The sequence below is a fragment of the Micromys minutus genome, assembly GCF_963924665.1.
Source record: "Micromys minutus genome assembly, chromosome: 9".
In the NCBI taxonomy this organism is placed as follows: Eukaryota; Metazoa; Chordata; class Mammalia; order Rodentia; family Muridae; genus Micromys; species Micromys minutus.
Genome location: NC_137978.1, coordinates 18,272,939 through 18,297,743, shown reverse-complemented (window position 1 = coordinate 18,297,743; position 24,805 = coordinate 18,272,939). Strand labels below are relative to the sequence as shown.

General features: G+C 44.8%; 1 protein-coding gene across 3 annotated transcripts in view; it reads left to right on the top strand.

The window, feature by feature from the left end:
* Positions 1 to 11,314: 11,314 nt before the first annotated feature.
* The window catches only part of ACER2 (alkaline ceramidase 2), a 39,460-nt gene continuing 25,969 nt past the window's right edge, over positions 11,315 to 24,805 (top strand). For all 3 annotated transcript variants that reach the window (XM_080920931.1, XM_080920930.1, XM_080920932.1), the window contains exons 1-3: positions 11,315 to 11,549; positions 22,567 to 22,681; positions 23,516 to 23,657. In XM_080920931.1, the coding sequence (XP_080777057.1) occupies positions 11,442 to 11,549; positions 22,567 to 22,681; positions 23,516 to 23,657 (365 nt within the window). In that variant the 5' untranslated portion in view covers positions 11,315 to 11,441. The remainder of the gene's footprint in view (positions 11,550 to 22,566; positions 22,682 to 23,515; positions 23,658 to 24,805) is intronic.

Genomic DNA, 24,805 nt, shown 5'->3' with positions numbered 1-24,805 from the left:
TCTATTACTCTTTCAGTTTCAGAGGACCTGACAAAGGCTACTATGTGCATATGGTGCACACAAAACTCATGCAAAACATACACATGCATAATTTTTTTTTAATCTTAAGGGCTGGAGAGATGGCTTTGTGGTTAAGAGCACTGGCTGCTCTCCAGAGGACTGGGATTCAATTCTCAGCTCCCCCTTGGCAGCTCAAGACTGTCTGTAACTTCAGTTTCAGGGAATCCAACACCCTCACACAGAAATGCAAGTGGGCAAAGTACCTGATGCACATGAAATAAAATAAACCTGTAAAAAAATAGTAGCATGTGAATTTATTGATTCCAGTCTTTCCCATTGCTTCCAAATCCCCAGTCTTACTCCCATACCTCCAGATCTCAGAAGTAGGACTTTCTTCCATTTCTTTCTCTTCCTGTCTTTCTTAATCTTATCTGAGAGAGAGAGAGAGAGAGAGAGAGAGAGAGAGAGAGAGAGAGAGAGAGAGGGAGGGAGGGAGGGAGGGAGAGAGAGAGAGAGAGAGAGGGAGAGGGGGAGAGAGGGAGAGAGGGAGAGAGGGAGAGAGGGAGAGAGAGAGAGAGAGAGAGAGAGAGAGAGAGAGAGAGAGAGAGAGAGAGAGAGAGAGAGAGAGAGAGAATTATGGGCACTAGTTTTTTCCTTTCACCTTTGTGTTGGCTCCAGAAATTAAATCCAGGTTACTGGGCATGTACAATGAGCTGCACCTTTGCCCAGTGAAACATCTCTCCTATGTACCCTGATCCAGTGAGATCTCTTCAGTGTGCTCCATCCCTTTTCTTTGTCTTTAGACAGGGTCTCACTATATAGCCTTGTCTGGCATGGAGCTTGCTGTGTAGACCATGCTGGCTTCAAACTTACAGCAATCCATTTACATCTGCCACCTGAGAGCTGGGATTAAAGGGATGTATCACTATGCCAGGATTCTTCCACATAGTTGTGGTGTTTGTTTTGTTTTGTGACAGGGTCTCTCTATGTAGCCTTTGACTGTCTTGGAACTCACTGTGTAGACCAGGCTGCTTCTGCTCCCTGAGTTTAGGGATTAAAGGTGTGCACCAGTATGCCCACATCTTTCCCATGTAAAACTGCTTCTACTAAAGGTCTACTAATGCTTCTACTAAAGCTCCCTTTTCTTGGGGTTCTAATTTGCCCCAAACTCTCCTCTGCAGAAAGAACACCCCAAGTCACGTAAGCTCCTGCACAACATACATGCCTTCCTTCTGAGCTATGTGGCAAGATGTCTGGTCCTGATGAGCCAGTGTCATCTCACAGTCTACCTTCAACAGTCCCCTGGGTGGGGACTGTGACATGGACTTGCTCCTGACCTACCCAACTTGTCTGTGGCCACTGAACGGTCAAGACCCACCAGGATGCTGATAAGAGCTTGTTTACTGGAGGTTCCCTTGGTCCAAACTTTTCCAGGAAGAGAGTGATTGGTATCCTTTGTGTCCCCAGATAGGGTGACCTTGGCTGCTCCGCTTGTGCCCCGAGAGCTTGAAAGATAATAACTACAAGTTGTGCAGAAACTGCCTTTGGTAGTAGTAACTTGAGTTTCTTTCGGTCTGAATTATGTGATGCATTTGCAGATAATCTACAGAAGCCCTTTGTTTCGGAAAACGGTGTAATTGTGTACCAGGTAAAGATAACTATCCCAAGTACCTGCCACCTAGTTTCAACAGTTACCCATTCGGGTCAATGCTGGTCCACTAGGACCTCCCAAACCAGACTGTCCCCTGCCCTATTATTACAATACTAACCTCCCATGTTCTACTTTCTCATAAGTGCTTCAGTCTATATCTGTAAATGAGCTTTTGGGTTTTGTTTGTCTTTGACTTGATCAAATTTACCCTTACATAAGGTCCCGGGTTTATGAACTCTGTCACCTTTCAGAGCCCTGTGTCTGTAGTGAAGTTCTTCTCCCATCCCCAGGCAGCCATCTCTGCTTTCTACTATAGCTTTCTCTTTGCCAGAATGTCATCAAAATTAAGTCATGGTAGCCTTTTATAAGCCCACCTTTTAAGACATACCTGTGGGGGGATGGAGCTGGAGAGATGGCCCAGTGATTAAGAGCAGCAGTGCTCTTCCAGAGGCTTTGGTTTCAGTTACCAGCACTGATGTGGCAACTCACAACTGAACTCTAGTTAGAGGAGATCCAACATACATGCAGGCAAAACACCCATGTACATAAAATAAAAATCAACAACTAAAATAACCATAGAATATCAGCACAATGGAGGCTGAAAACAAGAGAATCGCTGTTAGCTCAAAGTCACCCTGGGGTCCATGAGACTCGATTTCAACATACTCAGCAACCGGACCCGCTAAGTCCCAATCTGTGTTAGTAACACCGAGCAAGGTCCACAGGGACTCTCCTGCTGCTGTAGGTTGGTAGTGAGAAGTAATGAGGCTTTTTCCTCCTACTGAGTCTCACAGAGTAGCCCAGGCTGGCCTAGAACTTTGGGCAATCTACCTGCATCACTCTAGTCTTGATGGTTCAACAGCTACCACGACCACCCTCCACCCCCTTGTCCTGAGCTGGTTGCTGGGGTGTTTAGCCTATTGCTTCTCAGCCTGGCCCACTGTTCTCTACACCAGGTCCTGTCGCCTCCCATGGTGCAGGCAGGCTCTGCGAATGTCTGGGGATGCCTTCTTCTTCCCCTCTCTTCCTCAGGTTCTACAAATCTCTCTGATCGCAGTGTGTTCTTAATCTCCTAGCTTGTCTTTTCAGTGACGAGGCCCTGTCTTTGCAGATATTCAGCCTGCACCTCGACAGGTCAGACAAATCTAAGTCACCATTTTCTCCTTCACCTGGGCTTTGGGTTAGTAACCTACATTTTCATTTCTCAGGTCATTTGGCATTGTTTCTTTCATGCTCTAATTTCTTTTTAGAGATTTAGCTTTTAAAGACTCTCCTGTGGGGGTTGGAGAGATGGCTCAGCGGTTAAGAACACTGGCTGCTCTTCCAGAGGGCCTGAGTTCAAATTCCAGTAACCAGATGGTGGCTCCCAACCATCTGTAATGAGATCGATGCCCTCTTCGTGTGTCTGAAGACAGCTACAGTGTACTCATGATAAATAAATAAATGAATGAATGAATAAATAAATCTTTAAGAAAAAAACAAATAAGACTCTCCCATGCTTGCTAGCCTTCATTAAGTCCTGCTGAGGAGAGGACAAAGCTTCCACGTTAATAGTTTACAACACGGTACAACTTGCTCAAGTTTGATATGTCAAGGATTTACCTGAAGCTCTAATTTGCTTCCTGGACTTTTTCCAGTCAAAATTCAGGCCAAAGAACAGCCCTGCTTTGTGATATAACAGGGGAAGAAAAGGTATGGTCAATCCTCTGTTCGGGTATGGCACAAATTAATTCCAGTTGGTCACAAATGAGACATCAAGCCCTTTTTCCATAGGTTTGAAAGTATGTCAGCTGGCCTTGAACTCACAGAGATCTGTCTGTCTCTGTCTCTGAAGTGCTGGGATTGAGGGCATTCATCACCATACCCAGACTTCAGTTTTTAAAATTAATCCGGTTGCATTTTTTATTTTAAATGAGAGTCACCCTATGGCTCTGCCTTGTCTAGAGCTCATTATGAAGCTGGATTTAAGCTTGCAAACCTCTCACCTCTGCATTCCTCATTCTGGGGTCACACAGTACTTTTACATTCAGCTATTGAATTAGGTTTTGGGGGGCTAAGAGCAGTCTTTTTATTGGTCTCATTCTATCCATCACTTATATGGAGATGCTTAAAACCTGCCTGCTAAATGTCTGCCAGCCAGAGCTTGTTAACAGCCCTCTGTCCAGAAGCATTAGACTAAACACACCAGAAACATTCTATACCCTTCAAGCAGGCAAAGCTCTCTTACTCCCAAAGCCCAGGCTAGCCTCAAACTCTCTGTATAGACAAGGGTGACCTCCTGCCTTTATCTCCCAAAGACAGGACCTTATATGCTGCTGGGGTTGAAACCCAGGGCCTCATGAGCATACCAATGAGGTTTGCTAGGCAAGCATTCTACCAATTGAACTACATCCTTAACCTCAAAACCACTTTTTTAAAATTATTATTTATCCAGTCTTAACACTGTGATTTTTCAGCCAAGATTCGAGCCAGAAAAGAAATACCTCTAGAACCCATCAAGGGCTTGTTAGCAAATAAGTAGCTGGCACCTGACCCCAGCAACTACCCCGCTGTCTACTTGTACATACAGTGTTGCCTGGCAAAGACCTACTGCCTGCAAACCTCACCCCTCCCTCCTTCTCCCTCTCCCTCTCCTTCTCACTCTCCCTCTCTTTCTCCCTCTTCCTCCTCTCTTCCTTTTCTTTTTTGGTACAGGGGATAGAAGCCTTGTACATGACGCATACATGCTTTACCACTGAGTTACGATCAGCCCCTATCTTTCATTTCTGAGTGTAGATTCTCAAATTGAAAGCAAGGAGGAAGGTGGTAGTGAGGCGCTGTAAGCCTACCACTCATGAGGCAGAGGCAAGGGGATCATGAGCAAGTCATAGGCTTCACTGTGATGCTTTCAACACATATGTTATGTTTTAATTATTTCTCTTGTCACTGCAGCCAAACGTCTGACAAAATGTTATGTGGAGGAGGCCGGGCTTGTTTTGGTTCATGGTTCTTAGCAATATAGTTCATTACAGAGGGGAGACATGGCAAGCTGGTCACAGTGTCACTGTGGGGAAGCTATGAGAGGTGAAAGCCGGTGCTTGTCTAGGTTTCTTCTCTCTTTTCTTCAGTCTAGAACCTCAGCCTGTGGGAACTGCTCCCATCCAGGGTGAATCTTCCTTCTTCTGCATCTCCTTGGTGACTCCAAATGTGACACGATGTGCCTTTATATTTGTCACTGGACCTTGCTCTCATTTGTCCCCTTACCAACTGTTAGTCTTGGCTTTTTATTTATTTATTTATAAGTTTTAAAAGATTTATTTATTATATGTGAGTACACTGTAGCTGTTTTCAGACACACCAGAAGAGGGCATCATATCTCATTACAGATGGTTGTGAGCCACCATGTGGTTGCTGGGATTTGAACTCAGAATCTCTGGAAGAGCAGTCGGTGCTCTTAACCACTGAGCCATCTCTCCAGCCCAATCTTGGCTTTTTAAAGAACTGTAGTCTTTTTTACACATTTCTTGAACATGGCCAAGAGTGGATTGGGGTGTCTCCTCCAGGGTATTGGTAGTGGGTGCTAGACAATTGCATATCTGAAATATTCCCAGCTGGGGCTGCTGCTTAGCTTATCCTGAGAAGGAATCACCAGCCTACACCAAGCAAGCGGAAAACTCTGGCCAACAGGGAAATGCAAAGAATTTCATCCTTAATCAGGCGCTTCTTGCTTCATTGGCTTAGGTGCCTACAGATTCTGTGGTTTGATAAATTCTACTCGTGGAACAAGCTGAGCTGGATACTTCCCATCAGATGATTGCTTGGGTAAATATTGTTGCACACTAAGTAAAAATGCAAGATATTGTGGGTGTGTTAGCTTACTTGTATAGTGGAGTCTCCAGAACCTAGTCTCATAGGCTTGTAACAGTGATCCATATTTAGACCAAAGGTTCTGTAATGGCTATTCCTGGTTCTCAACTTGACTGTATCTGGAATGAACGACAATCTAGTATTGGAGGACTCACCTGTGGTCTAGAACTTGAGGCATAGTGACCATGAAAAGCTGAGGCCCAGGCAAGGTGGTGCACGCCTTTAATCCCAGGAGGCTGAGGAAAGGAGATCTCCTGGTTCAAGATCAGCCTGGGACAAGGCAAGTCTCAGATCCAGGTGTGGTGGTGCACAAACCTTCTGACCTCCTACACGAGGACGTTGGAAGAAGGAAGATTCTCTCTTCTCACCTGCTTGCATTTACTAGCCATCACATCGGTTGGAATCCACTTCTGTGGAAGACCAGCTGAAACAACTAGCCTCCTGGGACTGAGTAACTACTAGCTTCTTAGACTTCCCATCCACAGCTGCCCATTGTTGGGTTAGTTGGACTGCAGATTAAGTCATCACAACAAAGTCCCTTCATATATAGGGACCATCCATAAGTTATGTGACTCTAGAGGACTCTAATACAGAAGTTGGTACCAGCGACTGGGTTATTGCTGTGATACAATGCTTTTGCTTGGAAGAATGTATATTTGGGGACTTTGAATTTAGAAAGCAAGTCTTCTGCTAGGATCCTTCAGATGAAGATGTAGAACTCTCAGCTCTTTCTGCACCATGCCTGCCTGGATGCTGCCATGCTCCTGACTTGATAATAATGAACTGAACCTCTGAACCAGTAAACCAGCCCCAATTAAATGTTGTCCTTATAAGAATTGCCTTGGCCATGGTGTCAAGACAGGTACAATAAGCAAACTCACCATAGAATTCAGCCAGGCTTTGCTCCCGTTGCCAACCCCCAGCCCCAGCACACATAGGCTCACATACAGAGTTTACAAGATTGAGTATGAAATGACTGATTAATTGCTGAAGCACCATAGTATTAGCAGAGCTAATCTCAGAATCATTAACCTGACAATACCTATAGATATTAAATGAGATCATTAGTTATTGCGATAGTGGTTTTTTTTGATCAGAAGTTTAATAGTCACCAGCAGACCAACCTGGGTATCACTGGAAGATTCTCTAACTTTAGTGGTCTCTGCCACTCATCCATAGTGAGTGGCTCTCACTGTGTAGTAAGAAGGCATTAAGGAGATGAAAGGATGGGTTGGGGAGATGGCTAAGCGGTTAAGAGCACTGACTGCTTTTCCAGAGGTCATGAGTTCAAATCCCACCAACCACACAGTGGCTCACAACCATCTGTAATGGGATCCAATGCCCTCTTGTGGTATGTCAGCCACAGTGTACTCACATACATAAGATAAATCCTTTTTTAAAAAGGAGATGAAAGCATTAAGGCAGAAAATGCTGGGCTGGTATATTATTTCAAGCTGAAGTCACTTAAGGAACAGTACTTTTATAATGAGCCAGTCAATCTTTCCCTTATATGTATCTAGCCATAAGATTAGGGATAGCCTGAAATGTAGAGGGAGCATGCTTAGGGTCCTAGATGCTATCTCCAGCGCCACAGAAAGAAAAATAAAACAACTAAAGGAGTGTGATGGGAGAAGGCTGTCCTATGCATGCAGAGACCAGAAAATAGCTTAGAGCACTAGAGTCTGGAGATGCGAACTCAAAGAAGTGCTTTGCGCAAGCTGTGCCTTCTGTTAGGGCCTGCATCCTTTTGCCTCATATTTAGTAGCATCCCCTAGAGCCTAGAGGTTCTCAACCTTCCTAATACTGTGAACTTTAATACAGTTCCTCATGTTGTGGTGACCCCTAGCCATAAGATTATTTTCATTGCTACTTCATAACTATAATTTTGCTACTGTTGTGAGTTTCAGTGTAAATATCTGATATGTCTCAGGTAACCCTTTGGTCATTAACCCCCAAAGGTGTTGTAACCCACAGTTTGAGACCTATGGCCCTAATTAATTGTCCACTCACTACGTAAAGTTACTGCTCTGGGGCTGGGCATAATGGCTTATGCCTTCAATTCCTGTACTGAAGGCAGATCTCTGTAAGTTTAAGGCCACCAGACCTTGTTTTTAAAAAATATTATTGCTCTAGTTTAATATATAAAAATTGTTGGGCTGGAGAGATGGCTCAGGGATTAAGAGCATTGACTGCTCGTCCAGAGGACCTGAGTTCAAATCCCAGCAACCACGTGGTGGCTCACAACTATCTGTAATGAGATCTGATGCCCTCTTCTGGTGTGTCTGAAGACAGTACTTATAAATAAACAAACAAACAAATAAATAAATACATCTCTAAAAAAATTGTTCTTTGAGCATTTCTTCAGACGTCACCCTTGTGAAGACCCCTGGGCACGTGTGAAATTAACAAAACGATTATATTTTTCTCTTGTCAGTCAACCAGTTTTTGTACTGATTGGAATCCTAAATCCAGCCAGGGACCTTACATAAAGAACCAAGAAGGTAAAAGAGCTTGTTCTGTCTCACAGAAGAGGTATAGATTGTCCTGAAGCTGTTTGTATTTTAATGTTAATTCTACTTCCCTAAGAAGGGCTGCCTAGTCACTGACTCAAGAGGTGACTTCATCTGAACCTTCCCATTTTAATTAGTAAAATAAAGGAAAACCAGTGACTGGGCGTGGCGAGGGAGAGAAGAGAGGTCTGAGGTCAGAGGACTAGGTGGTGGAGGTCGTGGCAAGATGGAAGTTCCCAAGGACCAGCTAGACTCAGGTGATACTGATTGGCGTTAATTAGCTATGAACATTAAGGATTTTATAGGTCTAGTATTCCATATAGAAGGGCAGTTTGTATCTTTGTTCATTTGATGTAATCTTGTGTAGAAGGTTTGTGAGTTGACAGTTGAATATATAAACCTGAATGAAAAGCTATCGGGCTCTAGAGTTGTATTTATGTGGGAGTTTGGGGTAGAGAAACACCCGGGACAGAGGCAGAGAACAGGCAGTAGAGAACCACCAGGGAAGGGAGTTGCGTGGACAGGTTGGGCCACGGTGGTGGCTCGGACTGAGCACCAGAAGTGCGTGTGGCTCCGTTGGGTCTAAGGAGTGAGACCTCAGGGCCGATAGAGAGATAAACACTATTATCTTTTAATATTTACTACAACAAAGAGGGCTTTGATTTAAAACCTGAATTGTTTCTGACAATACATACTCCAGTGGGGGGCTGGAGAGATGGCTCAGTGGTTAAGAATACTGGCTGCTCCTCCAGAGGACTTCAATTCCCAGCATGCACATGGCAGCTCATAACCACCTATAACTCCAGCTCCAGGGTGCAATGCCCTCTTCTGGTCTCCATGGGCACTGCACACATGTAGTAGACGGGCCAACATGTGGGCCAACAAAACACCCATACACATAAAAATAAATAAGAAATTAAAAATATTGAGGACACTAGGGGCTGGAAAGAGATGAATTGGCAGTTAAGAGGTCCTGCTAGGCATTTATGAGGAGCAGGACTCAGAAGACATTGCTACATGTACAGTCATGTTCCAAGAAGAACGGCCTGCAGTCTGCTGGCTCCCAGCCTAATCCGGAAAACACAAACCCGAAGCTGAGTGAGAGACCTGGTCTTAAAGGTAAAGGTGGAGTGATAGAGGCTATGCCTGGCTCCCAGTTTAGCCTCTCTGTGCACGAACAGACTCGAGGAGCATTCTCCATGTGTGCGTACATTCATACAGACAACTCGCACATTACTCGGTCTTTTATATAATAACCTTTGTTTCTGTGGGTCTATCATCTGCCTTTAGGCCTGGCTACCTATTATCATTTTTACAATGCTGGGAATTCTAACTGGGGTATTTAATGCCTATGAATGCACAAACACATTCTATTAGGTGTCCATATATCACACTGCGGCATTAGAAAGCTACAATACACACTGATGTTTATAAAGACGAGAAGGAATCTGGATGTGGTGCTATGTGCCTATGGATTCCAGCACTTAGGGGGCTAGCAAAAAAGTAACAAAAATATTGCCAATGGTAGATAATGTTACAGTATCAATGGGAAACATTTTGACCATGTGGAGCACAAACTGAGAATATTGTCACACACAGTAACTTTTATATTAGATTGGACAGATGTGGATAGTTTTCCTTTCCAGGATTACACACTTGCGTTATGACACCCAACTTCTTTTTGCCTAAGCTATCTCGGGAGGAGAAACTATGAGGGCATGAGAAAGCCGTTCTCTTGCTGGGCAGTTGGTGTTCAGTCCGCAGCAGTGAGGGAGGCATTACAGTGCATTTTCCGTTTGTGGATCTGGCCTGCTCATCCTTGCTAGCCTGTAACTGACCCTAGAAGGAGGTCACAGTCTATGTTCTTCCCCTTGGGTTCCAGGAGACAGTCAGTAGTAGAAAGGGCTTCAGAGAAAGAAGAGGAGACAGAAGGTGGGAAAAGGAAGATATAGGAGTGGTTTGGCCTGTAAGGAATAAAGCTGGATTTTCTGAACAGGAGGTGGAGTCTGGCAGCCTCTGCCAGCTGTGGAGACAATGTCTGTGTGGGTGTTTGAGGAAGAAAGACACAGACCGCAGGCACTGCTTACAGAAACTCAGCCAGGAGAGAGGGTAGACCTGTCTGAGCAAGGAAATGACAAACCAGTGTAGATTCCTGCCCAGGGTGTCCTCTGCCACTGTCCTTACCTGGAACTTCCCCAGAAGGAGGCCCAGACTTGCCACCCAAAAGACTAAAAATGCTTTTCTCACCTGCACCACATAAAGCTGGCTTATGTTTAGAAACTACAGAATAATCAGATGCAAACCTGTTAAAAGCAGATAGGACATCTGGCCTGAACTTGATTTCTAGCTTTAACATTCACACTGATAGAAAGGGGGCTGTTAATAGAACCCGTTCCCCGGGATGCCTACCAGGGACACCTAATGAGTGACATATGGATACTCCAATAGTGCTCAGCACATATTACTATTTATACTGTATATTACGTATATGGCCTGCACTCGTGTGTTCTTTTTTAAAAAAATTATTTATTTTATGCATATGAGTATACTCTCACTGTCTTCTGACACACCAGGAGAAGGCATCAGATCTCATTACAGATGGCTGTGAGCCACCATGTGGTTGCTGGGAATTGAATGGGACCTTTGGAAGAGAAGTTAGTGCTCTTAACCGCTGAGCCACCTCTCCAGCCCCCACTTGTGTTTTCTTACCTGCTATACTACATCTTTTGTGGGTTGGGAGGGCTGAAAGTCTCCCCAAGTCTATGTTACCCATAAATGACTAAACACTAATAATACTACAGAAATGCTCTCCTGATGTGGTTGGCCCAGGATGCTTGGAAGGGTCCAGAGAACTTGCTGCTACAGCCTTGAGGACCTTTTTACCCTAGCCAGCAGCGAGTTGGGTCTGGTAAATCTGTCCTGCCTTCAGGAGGAACAAGAACCTTCCTTAGGCATAAGAACTGGTATTCCAAGCGCAGTGAAGCAAATTGCTGCGAACTCCCATAGGGTCCAAAGGGGTCCGGTCTCCGTACGTTTTTCCATATTTTACATTTTTGCAAAGGGTAGGGGCCACTCTGGCGTTCTTTACACAACCTGGACGCACGCGGACAAGAGCGACTCTGAAGGTCTTTGCCACCAACCTTGGCTAAGGTCCCGGCCCGGCTTCCACCCAAGCCTTTAACCTTCGGGGCTCGCTGTCAGGTCCCGCCCCGGGTGGGCGTGGCCACCGTGCTCCGGGACTCCCGGGGGCGGGGCTGGGGCGAGTCTGCCCCGGCGGTGGCGGGCGGGCGCAGCCGGGCCCGGGAGGCCGGCGGGGAGGCGCCGTATCCGGAGGCTGCCCCGCACCGCATAAAGCCGCAGAAGCACAGTGTGCCCCGCAGCCGCTCGGGCCGGTCGTCGCAGCGGAGAAGCTGCTCCGATGCTCAAGAGCCGCCATGGGCACCCCGCACTGGTGGGACCAGCTGCAGGCTGGCAGCTCGGAGGTGGACTGGTGCGAGGACAACTACACCATCGTGCCTGCCATCGCCGAGTTCTACAACACGGTGCGGGACGCGGGAGCGGCAGGGCGGACGGGCGGAGGGAGGGAGCTGTTCCCGTGGCGGCGGCGCCTGGAAGCGGGCGGTGGATGACCATGGACGTCTGAGGCAGAGTCACTCCACGCCCCCTTCTCCGGGCGCTTCTTCCAGATCCTTTTCTGCACCCCTCTCCCGTCCCTTTCCAGGGCTCCTCTAGCTCTTCCTGTCATTTTCTTCTTTACGGCTCTATTGTCTCGTTTGTCTCTCGTAGTCCGGGAGCCAAGGGTCCGCATCAACCCATTCTTCCAGTTTGGGTCTTTTGGGGACGTGAGTCCACAGGGGCTTCCTCCTGCCTTGGATCTTTGTGGCGTGACGCACCTGGGTTTCATTGTGCGTTTTTGCGCTGAATACCTGCTTTGGGCTCCCCCTGAGAAAGGAGAGCCCTGGACACGTCCAGGGGCTGGGGCCACTCCCACAAGTCGGCATGTCTTTTTCACTAAACTATGACAATATTGATCGAATTATTTTTTGTTCAGAATCAAGTTAATTACTATGAGTTCTTTTTCTTGTTGCCTTTAGAGACCAGTTTTGAGCCAGCTTCTGGTGGTGACAGTGAAGTTGGGAGTGTTAATGGGTGGGTTTTCTGGACTTGCCTAGGTCCCTAGATATGGACAAGCGGAAATTTACAGAATTCCTGGGATTTAGGTCTTTGTGAGAGGGAAGGGTTGTCCCTAGGAGAGGAAATGTTTCTGCTTTTCCCCTGAACCCATCGCTCAGGACTTGGTACCCAGTGTGACTTTGCACGGTCATTTTTCTTGCTTATCTTTTTTGTTTGTTTGTTTGTTTGTTTTGCTGTTCAGACACAGAAAACAGGAACTCTTGGTTTGAGTCACTGTGAGTTTGAGATTGTTATTTAGGATCCCCCCCCCCCCTTTTGGATTTCTGGAAAGAATGTCTCCAACAAGAATCAGGCCTGATTGCCTGGCTAGACCTCCAGTTCCTTTTACATAAAAGGAAACCCCTGTCCCTTACGTTTGATCCTCCAGCTCCCCCTTTTTGTTTGTATTGCTCTTGTATTCCCGTGGCGAAAAGACTAGGCTATTGAGCAGCGTGCTGGGATGTCTACTACTACGACCCAGAATCCTCAGCCCTCAATGCTTAAAATGCATGGTGGGCCTCCACATCAGCACCCCCCACTTCTTTTTGTGTGGCCAGGCTAACTGCTCAACGAAACCCGACCTTTGACATTCAGAGACGTAGGGAAAGATCTAGTTAGTGGAAGTAGCCACACTTTTCCTCTTATCCAACCTGCTGGGGGGCATGCTGCTCCCTAGAATATACAGGCCCCAACAGAAGAGGTGGGAGCAGGGCAGCTGGGGAAGCGCAGGAGAAACACTCAGTAGCAACAAGTGAAGAACCACCGAGAAACTCTAAAGCATGCACCAGAGTCAAAGGAATGACAGGTTGGTTGGGATCTTGCACACCCGCCTGGCCATCTGTGGAGTGTGAGAGCTCTCAGCCAGGGTGAGCCCTCATAAAGCCCCCCAAAGCTCGTGCACAGCTACTCTGAGCCAGACTTGAAAAGCCCCCAGGGCCCGAGGAAGGCAATTGACATCCCTTCCCTTTCCTCCTTTCCCTTCTCTTTGTCCCCTCCCACCCACCCCCTCCTCTTAGCCTTTCTCTTTCTGACTGTGTCTTTCTCTGTAGTCCAGGCTGGGATTACACTTGAGGTCCTCCTATCTTGGCTTTTCAAACAGCCCATTGCATCTGGCTAACCCCACTGGAACTGTGTACAGTGAGTGCAAAACTGTTGCGTAAAAGAGTTGTTTGTGGCTGTTAAGCTAGCCCATCTACCTGGCAAATGTTCTCTTTGGGAATAACGAGCCCCCCTCCCCCAGTTTTCTCTGGAATGTGGAGGAGAGTCACAGAGAAATAGCTGGTCAGGCTAGCTGGGGAGGGTAAGTGCCCAGAACCTGTTTCTTCTCACTGTAGCTCTGCTGATCTGCTGATACTATTACAGGGCTTTCCTGGGCCTTTTTCGTTCATGCACAGAGAAAACCAATGAGTTGTTGATGATACACATATCCTAAGGTCTTCATAAGAGACAGCAGGTGTTCAATGTTGATTTGTTTTGAGACAGGGTCTCACCATGTAGTTCTGGCTGGCCTGGATCTCACTATGTAGACCAGACTGAGCCCCAAACTCACAGAGATCTGCCTGCTTTCCCTCCAGAGTGCTAAGATTAAAGGCATTCTCCACCTTGTTCATCTCATTAAGATGACTCCCTGTCTCCCAGGCTGGACTGGAACTCACTTTGTTGACCCATAGTTTGTAGCTGATACTGTCCTCAAAGGTCCCAAGATCCAGAACACTGGGATTTCAGTGTGAGCTACCATGCCTGGCTTAATTATCTATTTTGTGAGAAACTGATAATCATTATCAATTTTGAGAAAAACTTAAAGGAGTTGAGAAAAAATAAAACAATTGACAAAGGGAGAGAATACTGGGGGGGGGGAGTCTAGAATCTTCTTAACGAGTCTTAAAGGGTAACAGGTGATACAGCATCAGTAACTACTGCCTACGCTTGGTCGTTTGCTGTGCTGTGGCGCCACTGGGTACTTTACCATCATTTGCCGTGTATGCATTAGATAAAGGAGGGCAGCAAGGGCCCATTTAGTTTATATTACTTGCCAAAGTGAAGAAATGACTTACAACAGCCTTTCTGACTAAGTTACCTTGTAAATGTAACACCCAATATTTGTGTGCTTAGCATGATATATACTGTTCGATCAGTGCGTAACTTAAAAACGCCCATACGGAAACTGTCTTCTTTCAGAATAACACACATATGCTTAATGAAAAACAGAAGAAAAAAAAAAAAAAAAAAACAGAAACAATTTGTTTCAGCCAGATGGGGGTACATGCCTTCAGTCCCAGGACTCTGGAGGCAGAGACAGGCAGGTCTCTGAGTTCAAGGCCAGCCTGGTCCATAAAGTAAGTTGCAGGCCAGTCATGGTAGACTAGGATGTGGAAGTTATAAAGTGACGATTATTCTTCAGCATCCTCTCAGTCTTTATTTCCTGGGCACATAGAAAGCACACGAAAGGGCTAGGGACGTACGTCAGAGGTAGGGTACTTGCCTGGCATGCATGAAGCCTGGGGTCAGTTCCCAACATATAGGTTTTGTGTTTACATGCCAGATATGAATATTGCTTTTGTACACACTCAAAATTGTTTTTTTGGCTCAACTGAAATCACATGGAAAAAACTGTATGCTCATTACTTATTTTTCCAAAGCACTTCTTGGAGGTGATCATTTGTGAGGGTCTCTACAAACACTCTTGTCAGCAAAGCAATGGTCCACATGAGGCAAGAAAGAATCTAGCTGAACGTGACTCTGTAGCTAGTTTTGGCTCAGACTTGTAGAGTATTTTCGGCATATTTAAGTACAGTGCAATTTATAACAACTTTCCTGACACACAATCTCATGTGCATAAGGAGACGTAATTTCACAGAAACCCTTATCAAAGTATATGTCACTCCTTCCATGAAGATGGAGTCTCTAGATAGGCTACAGGTCTTACCTTAAGGGCCCAGAGGAGGATCTGGGTTGGTCTTGGTCATGTAGAACAGACAGCTTGGAAGTCATCTAAGCTATTAGCTCCCTCTGGTCCTGGCTGCAGAAACTTAGGGCAGTCTCAGGGCACACAGATAGCACAAGGACAACCTAGGCTATTAGTCACCCCATTCCTAGCTTTCTGGGTGAAAACTGGGTTTTACATCTCTTCCATTGAAGAGTCTTCCCTACATGTCTAAAATTCCTGGATTCTCTAGTGCTTATCTCTGAGGGCAAAGACCTCTGTGCTCCCAGTGGTCATACTGGGCCTCTTCACAGTGTCTGAACCATGCTCCCTATAACAGACTGGCCTTGATTCACTTAGCTAATTAACTCCTTCTTAATGAACACTTGGGGATGCTCCTGGAAGTGTTACAGTTTTCATTTTGGCTTTTGAAGAGGGATACAGAGAAAGTCCACACATTTGAAAATACTTAAAAAAAATCAATGGGAATCCAACCTAAGGTCTTGTGCATGTGAGACAAGCATTCTACTTCTGAGATATATACCTGGGTCACATAGATGTGCTTAACGAATTCTCATAGGAAGATTGTTGTATTGAGAATATTCACTGTTTTCTTTTTCTGCCTTTATTTTCGGATATAGTTTTACCAGTCAGTAGTCCCGACTGACCTGGAACCTGCTGATATAAAAACACACTGACCTAAAACTTCCAGGGATCCTCCTGCCTCACTCTCTAAAATTCTTGGATTGCAGGCATCTAACACCTGCCCAGATCAATGTGTTCACTTTATCTATTATTTATTTACTTTATTTTGATTTTTTAAAACCCACAAGATCTCATGTAGCTCATATTGAGTTCGAACATCCTATGTAGCCAAGGATGGCATTAAATACCTGGTGCTCTTGCCTCTGCTCCCCATGTGCTGGAATTACAGGTGTGGGAGGTCATGCCTGGCTTGGAAATGTTCACTGTAAATGGTGATTACTATTGCTACCTAGCCCAGCAAAGAGAGAACACAGCTTCCTCGCGCTCTCTCACTGCGGTCCCAGTCCCTTGGCTTCAGACAAATAAAAACATCTCTCTTCCAAGGAGTCCTCACCTAAACCTAGGAGGCAAAGGCAGGTAAGTTTCTGAGAGGTCTAGGCTAGCCTGGTCTAAATAGCAAGTTGCAAGACAGTCGGGGATACATTGTTTCAAAAACAAAAAGAACTTACTCCTGCCCTTCACTCTTAAGCCTAGGATACTGGTTTTTGTTTTTGTTTGTTTGTTTGTTTCTATATAGAACCTTTGCTGGGTTGAAATGATATTGGTTTGTTTTGCTTTTTAAGACAGAGTTTCATGTTATAGCCCAAAGTGGCCTAGAACTCACTTTGTAACCCAGACTGGCTTGGGACTCATAGAAATCCTGCCTCAGCATCCCAAGTACTGGCTCCCTTGGGGGCTCCTACCACATAGGCTGCTTTGGAGAAAAATGGAGGCTGCTTTGTGATCACTGGGTCTGGCCTTTGAAGGCTCTGTTGCTGACCAGTGACTTGGAAAACAGAAATTAATAAGTGTAGAAAAAATTGAAATATGAGCATAAAACCAGCCCATGGCCTCTTATCTTCTCCTCTCCACTCAACTATCACAAAAAAGGAAAACGACACTTTCTTTCCGTGTCCAAGTCTGGCTCCCCTATCTGATGGGCAGACTATGCCCGGCTGGAGACCTGCCTAAGCATTTTCTGCTGTGTGCCTGTCACGGGAACCAGCTCTGGAAACAGTCACTGGGCACAGGGGTCCGTAATAGTGGCGCACACAAACTGTTGAGATGTTATTAAACAGCACTGAGGAGTGCGTTGTGGGGCTGGGAGGAGGCTCTGCAAGCACGCACCTGAGGAAACTTACCCTAAATGTTTAGCTTGAAATAATTATTTTTAAATGCATTTCTGTTTCGCTTATTTTGATTTCTTTGCATTTTATGTGTATGGATGTTTGCTTCTATGTGTGTGCACCATGTGTATTCAGTGACCATGGAGACCAGAAGAGGGGATCAGGTCCCTCTGGAACTGGAGATACAGAGGGTTGTAAACTGCTATGTTGGGAACCTTACCTGAGTCCTCTGCCAGAGCAATCAGCACTCTTAACTCCTGAGCTATATCTCCACTCTTGTTTATTTGTTTGTTTGTCGTGTGTGTGTGTGTGTGTGTGTGTGTGTCTGTGATTGTGTACATGTGGAAGTCAGAGTGCAGCTTGTTGGAATTAATTCTCTCCTACCATTTGGGTTTAGGGATAGAATTCAGGTCCTTGGGTGTGACAGCAAGCATCTCTGCTGTCCGTTTTTTTTTTTAGTTTTACAACTGGAAATCCTGTGCCATGGAAGACCCACTGAGTTCCTGGCAAACCAGGATATTTGGCTACCCCACAGGCATGAGTAAGACAGTGGAGGACTAGGAATTGTGAACACAATTGGGATACACAGACAATACCTGTAGCATCCTAGGCTGCTCCTGAACGATGTTCAGCACGCTTCCTGCCCATGCCTTTTGTTCAGACTCCTCCCATTTCATGGGAAAGGCTCATTCTAATACATCAGGAAGAGAGCACAGTGTGTTCTTGAGATGGTTTTGAAACAAATGCTGGACAGGAATCCACAGAATAAAAAAAAAAAAAAAAAAAAAAAAAACTCTTAAAGGAAAGAATTAATGCATTTTGAAGTTGTGGTTTTTTCCTTAGGTTTTTTTTTTTTTTTTTTTTTTTTTTTTTTAATGTCTGTAGACAGAAAGCAAATCACATATTTAAGGGATAATTCAGCAATAAACTTAAAACAAGCTCCTTTTGGCTGAACTGCCATATCAACTTTAGAGACCCAAATCGTTTTGAAGGAGAGTTTGTTTCTCAGTAGAGATGGAGCCACAGAGTCTGTCTTTAACCGTAATTCATTTGTCTTTCTGTATTTATTTTGGTATTCCTTCCTCTTTTTGTTTTGAGAACAGTCACCCTCTAATTTGAGCTTTTCCTTTCCATATATTGATGTCTCTAAAATGAAAAGTTGTACCCAGCAAGCCTTGGCAGATAGGTTGTTTAGAAGTTTAAAGAAAAGGGGCACTGGAGAGATGGTTCAGTGGGTAAGAGCACTGACTGCTCTTTCAAAGGTCTTGAGTTCAAATCCCAGCAACCACATTATGGCTCACAACCATCTGTAATGAGATCTGACGCCCTCTCTGGTGTGTTTGAAGACAGCTACAGTGTACTTATATATAATAAATAAGTAAATCGTTTTTAAAAATGTGATTTTGGTGTTAGTTTGGAGCATATATCAAAATAGAGCTTGGAATGGAATTTATATGTGAACTTAAAAGTAATGTGGACTTATGGGAAATTCCTTTAATCCCAGCACTTAAAAGGCTGACACGGGGGATTGCTATGGTTTGAGACTAGCCCAGGCTACACTATGAGACCTTGCTCAAAAGCTTAAGAAATAAAATAATAGACAATAAATAATGATACAGGTGTAGTAAATGAACTCATGCCTTCATGAATATCACACGAACGCATTTATGAGTGTCAGGAGTGTCCCTTGCCTGTGGTAATACGAATCTACAGGGCCATGTAATGCACAGCTGGCCGGTCATAGTCGCACTTGGCAGAGGAGAGGGATATTAATAGGCATTCAGGTGACAGAGATACATTGGAGTAAAGGTCAAGATGCGTGACAGAGCTGGGCATGTTCTGAGGTGCCTGTGATCGCAGTGCCTGGTAGGGGAAAGTGAGAGCGCAGGAGTTTACGGTCATCCTTGGCTACTTAGCGGGTTCAAGGCCAGCCTGAGCGACCTGAGATCCTACCACAAACAAGCTAGTACATCCCCAAGTGCATGATGTCTTCCAGCATTCTAAGCTGGTGTCCCCCCCCCCCCAATAGCTACAAAACAACCAACCAAGCAAAAGCCCCTCCTGCCACCTGCAGCGGCGCTCAGCAGTGAGTTGAATCCTTGATGACAGGGTTACGGGGTGACTGCGTTGCAGTGTGGGTATTTTACCTTATTCATATAAGGGCCAAGAAAAAGAGGATTTGCATCCAAAACAGGGTTATCTCTGGGATAAGGAAGAAGGAGAGAAAGGAGTTTTTAACTTAGGATGTTCCTGAGAGGAAGTGCTTGCCCATGAACAAGAGGGAGGAAGATTGAACTCCAACTCATTTTTCTGTTTCTTTCACTTTGCTCCTCCTTCATCTCCCTTGTATTTACATTCCCCTAGCGTATGAAACTCAAGCTGAAATCATCTCCAAACTTAAGTCCTTATGCTTGTCTGGCAAACATTCACTGACTCTGCCATCTCCCCAGCCCCTGCTGGGACACATTGTATCAAGATGTTTCCAGCGTGGTTTCTGATGTCTGGCTCTCTTCATCTGGGTTCAGGTGACCACATGGCTCCTCTGAGCTCTCGTTTAATCCGCATTTCTATATTAGCCAACAGGAGTAGTCACACCGTTCTGTTGGAAGCCCTCTTGCCCTTGATTGTGTGTTTTCCTTTTCTGCTTCACTGTCCTGTCTAGTCGTACACCAACTTGATAAAAGCTAGAGTTACTTGGGCAGTGGGACTCTCTGTTGGGACAATGTTCCTGTGAGATTGGCTTGTGGAGAGATCTGTAGTGCACTTCCTTAATTAGTGATTGCTGTGGGAGTGAGTGCCCAGTCCTTTGTGGGTGGGGCCCACCCCTTGGGCTGGTGACCCTAGGTGCTATAAGAAAACAGGCAATGAGTGAGCAGATTCTTCCATGGCCTCTGTCTCAGCTCCTCCTCTCTGGTGTTCATACTCTGACTTCAATGATGGGCAGTTTCTCAGAAATCTCAGAGGAAATAAAGCCTCCCCCGCCCCCAAGTTGCTTTGGTCATGGTCTTTACCACAGCAAAAGAAACCCTAAGACCCTTACCCTGTCTACTCATTCCTGAATTTTTCTGACAGTGCTAAGTATTGATCCCAGGGCACCACAGCTGCTGGGGGAGTGTTTTATCATTGAGTTATAGCCCCCAGCCCTCTTTTTATTTATTTACTGAGTGCGTATGTGTGTGACTTCTTGCCTGCTGTAGCAAGTCTGTGGAGGTCTGAGGACAAATTAAGGGAGTCGGATTTCCCCTCCCACCGATGGTTTCCAGGAATTGAGTCCTGATTGTCAGGCTTAGGGGCAAATGCCTCTCTCCATGGAGCTTCTTGCCAGACTTGCTCTTTTGATTTTTTTTACATTTTGAGACAGGGTCTCACTAAGTTAATCGGGGGCCTCTTTAGCCTCCTTCCTCGCCTCCAGATTAGCTGGGATTATAGGCATGAGCAAGCAGGCTTGGCTCTTTTATTTTAAAAATATTATTATTACTACTAATATTATTTTTAAAGATTTGTTTGTTCTATATCGTGTGTGTGGGTGTTTTGTCTCCATGCGTATGTGTGCACCACATGCATGTCTACTGCTTGAGGAATCCAGAGGAGGATGTTGGGCCGCTGCTGAGTCACTTGTTTTGTTTCCCCAAGTCTTTGTGTGCCTCCCACCACATCACCTCCAGTGTTAAAGACCGTTTAGACTTAGATGCTATCTTCGGCATGCACAGGCCTGGACTGAGAGCACCTCACTCAGCAGCTGGAGATGACGCTTAGAGAGCTACATGTCCCTACTGTTGCACACCTTCCAGGATGGCCTTACTTTAAAAACAAGCAGTAGGTTTGGGCACAAATTAGAACCTGTGTACACTGTCGACAGGAATGTGAAACAGAATAAAGAGCCTCAGAAGCCCACTGTTTATTTATTCCTTTATTTTATTTTACTATTTGTGGTGATTCTGTAGATTGAATACTAGACTAGCATCCTACAACCGAATATAGTCCCAGCTCTTAAAACTTAGAGTTAGGGGCTGGAGAGATGGCTCAGTGGTTAAGAGCACCGACTGCTCTTCCAGAGGTCCTGAGTTCAAATCCCAGCAACCACATGGTGGCTCACAACCATCTGTAATGGGATCCAGCATCCTTTTCTGAAGACAGCTACAGTGTAATCAAATACGTAAAGTAAATAAATATTTAAAAAAAGTTTTGGGTGAGGTAGAATTGTGCTCTACAATATGGCTTCTGAACACAGAAGATGCAGCTAAAAACTGAGACTTGTTATATGTGTGAATTTTACATTGGGTTTAAAAGACTTACTGTGAACCAAAATATATATAATATTTCATGATAAAATAAAAATGTTGTAAACTTTTTTATATTAAATATAGTTTATATTTAAATATAATTAAATATTCTGTTTTAAATATTTAATATTTTTTCATTTATTTACTAGTATTTTTATTGTATTTTTAAAATAAATATTTATTTTTATTTTATATGTGTGGGTGTTTTGCTTGCATGTATGGCTGTGCACTGCATACATGCATTGCCTGTGAATGCCAGAAGAGGGCATCGTATCTCCTGGAACTGGAGTTAAGGTTGTGAACCTTAACGTGGGTTCTGGGAATCAACCCAGGTCTGGAAGAGTACCCTTGTGCTCCTAATTGCTTAGCCATCTTTCTGTCCCGTGGTTATTTATTTATTTATTCATTTAATTTTGGTTCCCTAAATTCAACTAATCAAATTCACAGTCTTTGAGCCTCAGCTTCTCAAGAAGTTGGGATATAGGCACAAGCTATCTTCCTAAGCTAATAATATTTTAATAGTGATTACATATTCATGTAACACATTATTGATTTTTAAAGAGTTGAGTGCTTCTTGGAAACGTAATAGGTTTAAGTACAAATAAAATTTGCAAGTTAAAATACAATTTTTTTCTCTTGTTTTTGTAACATGGAGGTGGGGGGGGGGGAGTGGCAGAGTTTCTTCATATTGCCCAGGCTCATTATGTGGTTGAATCTATCCTGGAACTCCTGACCCTCCTGCCTCAGTCTGAGTGCTAGCATCACTATCCCGTACCACCCTGCCTAGCAAAAATGATCATATTTTAAAGCTGGAAAGAAGCGTACAAACTTGATTTTCTTATAAAAATAGGTTTTGATTAGGAAAAGAAAACCAACAGGGAAGCAAAAGCACGCTCCTTGTGTAGGAAGCAATAGTTGTTGATTCAGAAGAGGAGTATTATTCTTGTAACTGCCCTCCACTCCCACCCGTGGACTGATCCCAGCGTTTGATGCTAGACCAGGGCTCTGTCACCGAGCTACACCTCTATCCCCGATGGTGGTGTTTACAGCTGCTCCTACGTTCAAAAGAGGCAGCAAGAAGCCCGTTTGCTCTTGGTCTTTAAGATGTGTTATCCGTGTCATTCCTCTCCTCCCCCTCCCCCACCCTGCGCGTGCTCCGTGTCTGCAATTTTAAAAAGTGCAGAACTCGCACAAGATGCACGGATGGCCACATTCACCCTGGTTTGCAAAGGACACACCTGGAACAAGCATCTTTACTGCTTTAAGCTTTTACTTAATACTCATCTTTCATGTCTCTCTCTCCCCCCAGATCAGCAATGTCTTGTTTTTCATTTTACCGCCCATCTGCATGTGCTTGTTCCGCCAGTATGCCACGTGCTTCAACAGCGGCATCTACTTAATATGGACTCTCCTAGTTGTAGTGGGTAAGTGGAGTCATGTGGGAACCGGACTGGAAGGGAGGAAGTGGGACCCCACGTGTTTCCTGTCCACCTTGAACACAATGTTTTGTAAACTAAAGTCACTCTGACGTCTTAGCCATTGATCCCCGACGCCAAAAGAACTCTAGAGTGCCGGATTGCTCCCAAGCCCGCCTGTACTATCACATATCTCAGCATCTGTGGGGCAGCCAGTGGTGGCGTGCCAGCGTTAGCCTGGTCTTCTGAGAACTTCTGAAACAATTGAAGTCTGATGAGACCTGGCTCCAGCGGACTTAAAGAAAAATATTTAGACGTTTGGTCCCTCATTGTTCTGTGAAATACTTGTGCGATTTCCATTTCCTCTCCGGCAGTTTGGGAATTCTTAACCGAGAGATAGTGTTGAGTTTGATTTACTGCCTGTTATCGGGAAGGTTCAGAGGATGGAAACAGAGTGTGCTTTGCCGTGAATGTGCTGACGTTTGAGCCCAACTTGAAACCTTCTTTCTCCTCTGTCTGCCTTTCTTCCTTCTAAGATTTATTTATTTATTATATATGAGTACACCGTAGCTGTCTTCAGACACACCAGAAGAGGGCATCAGATTTCATCACAGATGGTTGTGAGCCACCATGTGGTTGCTGGGAATTGAACTCAGGACCTCTGGAAGAGCAGTCAGTGCTCTTAATCACTGAGCCATCTATCTCTCCAGCCTACTCCCTTTCTCTCTTGAGAGTGATCTGGTTAGTGATCTTGAGAGGTGATTCTGGTAGCTCCCAGAGAAGGGCTATCCTGAAGCAGTGAGTCTGTTCTGTATTCATCTTTTGGGTTGTGATTATTTCTAGGAATTGGATCTGTGTACTTCCATGCAACCCTTAGTTTCCTGGGTCAGATGCTCGATGAACTTGCCATCCTTTGGGTTCTGATGTGTGCTTTGGCCATGTGGTTTCCCAGGAGGTATTTACCAAAGATCTTTCGGAATGACAGGTAAGCTTGTGCTAAGGACTTTTGCTAGATGGGGTTTTCAATGTAACACACTCATCAAGTTGCCAGTGTAACACACTCATCAAATTACCAGTGTATTACACCCATCAGCAAATTACTGCTCGAGTAAGCTCAGCTGGGGACGAGCTTCCTCCTACATTAGTTTATTGTCAACCAGTTTAATGACCTCACAGGACACCTGAGCTGACAGAGGAAGAAATGACTGGAGAAGAACTCATATCATGGTAGGGACAAAAACTCAGAGATCTGATTTGTGTGAAAACACTTCCAGTGGAGAAGAAACTTTTTGGATGGTATTTCAAAGTCCTTTGGTTTCCTGCTAGCATGTCGTCCAGTGCACACCAATCCATATTAGGCTGTTCACACTGCCTATAATCCAGCCCTAGTGGTCCAACACCTCTGGCCTCAGTGAGTACCTGCACCCATGTGCACACACCCATACATGTAACTAAAGATAAAGTAAATATAGAAAAAGTTTGATTGTTTTTTGAAGCCTAAATGGGAGGGGGTATTTGTGGAAAATACTGGTTACAGGAAGCACATGGTACAATTGTGTGTGTGTATAATATCAGTCAAGTAGATTACATACACACAGATTTATGTACATCTATAAAATGAACATATACTTATCAGTTTTAAAAGTTAAGGTTGTATTTATTTTTATTTTATGTGTATGGGTGTTTTGCCTTTGTGTATGCCTGTGTATCATGGGCATGCAGTGCCCTCACAGGCCAGAAGAGGGCGTTTGAACCTCTGGAACTGGAGTCACAGATGACTGTGGCTAGAACTGGGTTCGCAGGGAGAGCAGTTACTGTCTTTTTTAAAAAAGATGTATTTTATTTTTAATTATGTGTGTGTTTGTATGTGGGAATGTGCATGTGTGCATGCAGTTGTGCATGGGGTCCAGAAAGAGATGTCAGCTTCCTCGGAACAGGAGTTCCAGGTAATCGTGAATTTCCTGATGTGGGTGCTGGGTACTGAATTTGGATCCACTGTAAGAGCCATATGCACTCGTGACTGACCACTGAGCATCTCTCCAGCCCTCCTGGTTTGGTTCTGTTTGTTTCTGAGTCAGGGTCGCATGAAGTCCTGGCTAAACTAGAACTATTTAAGCAGCTGAGCTGAGACTT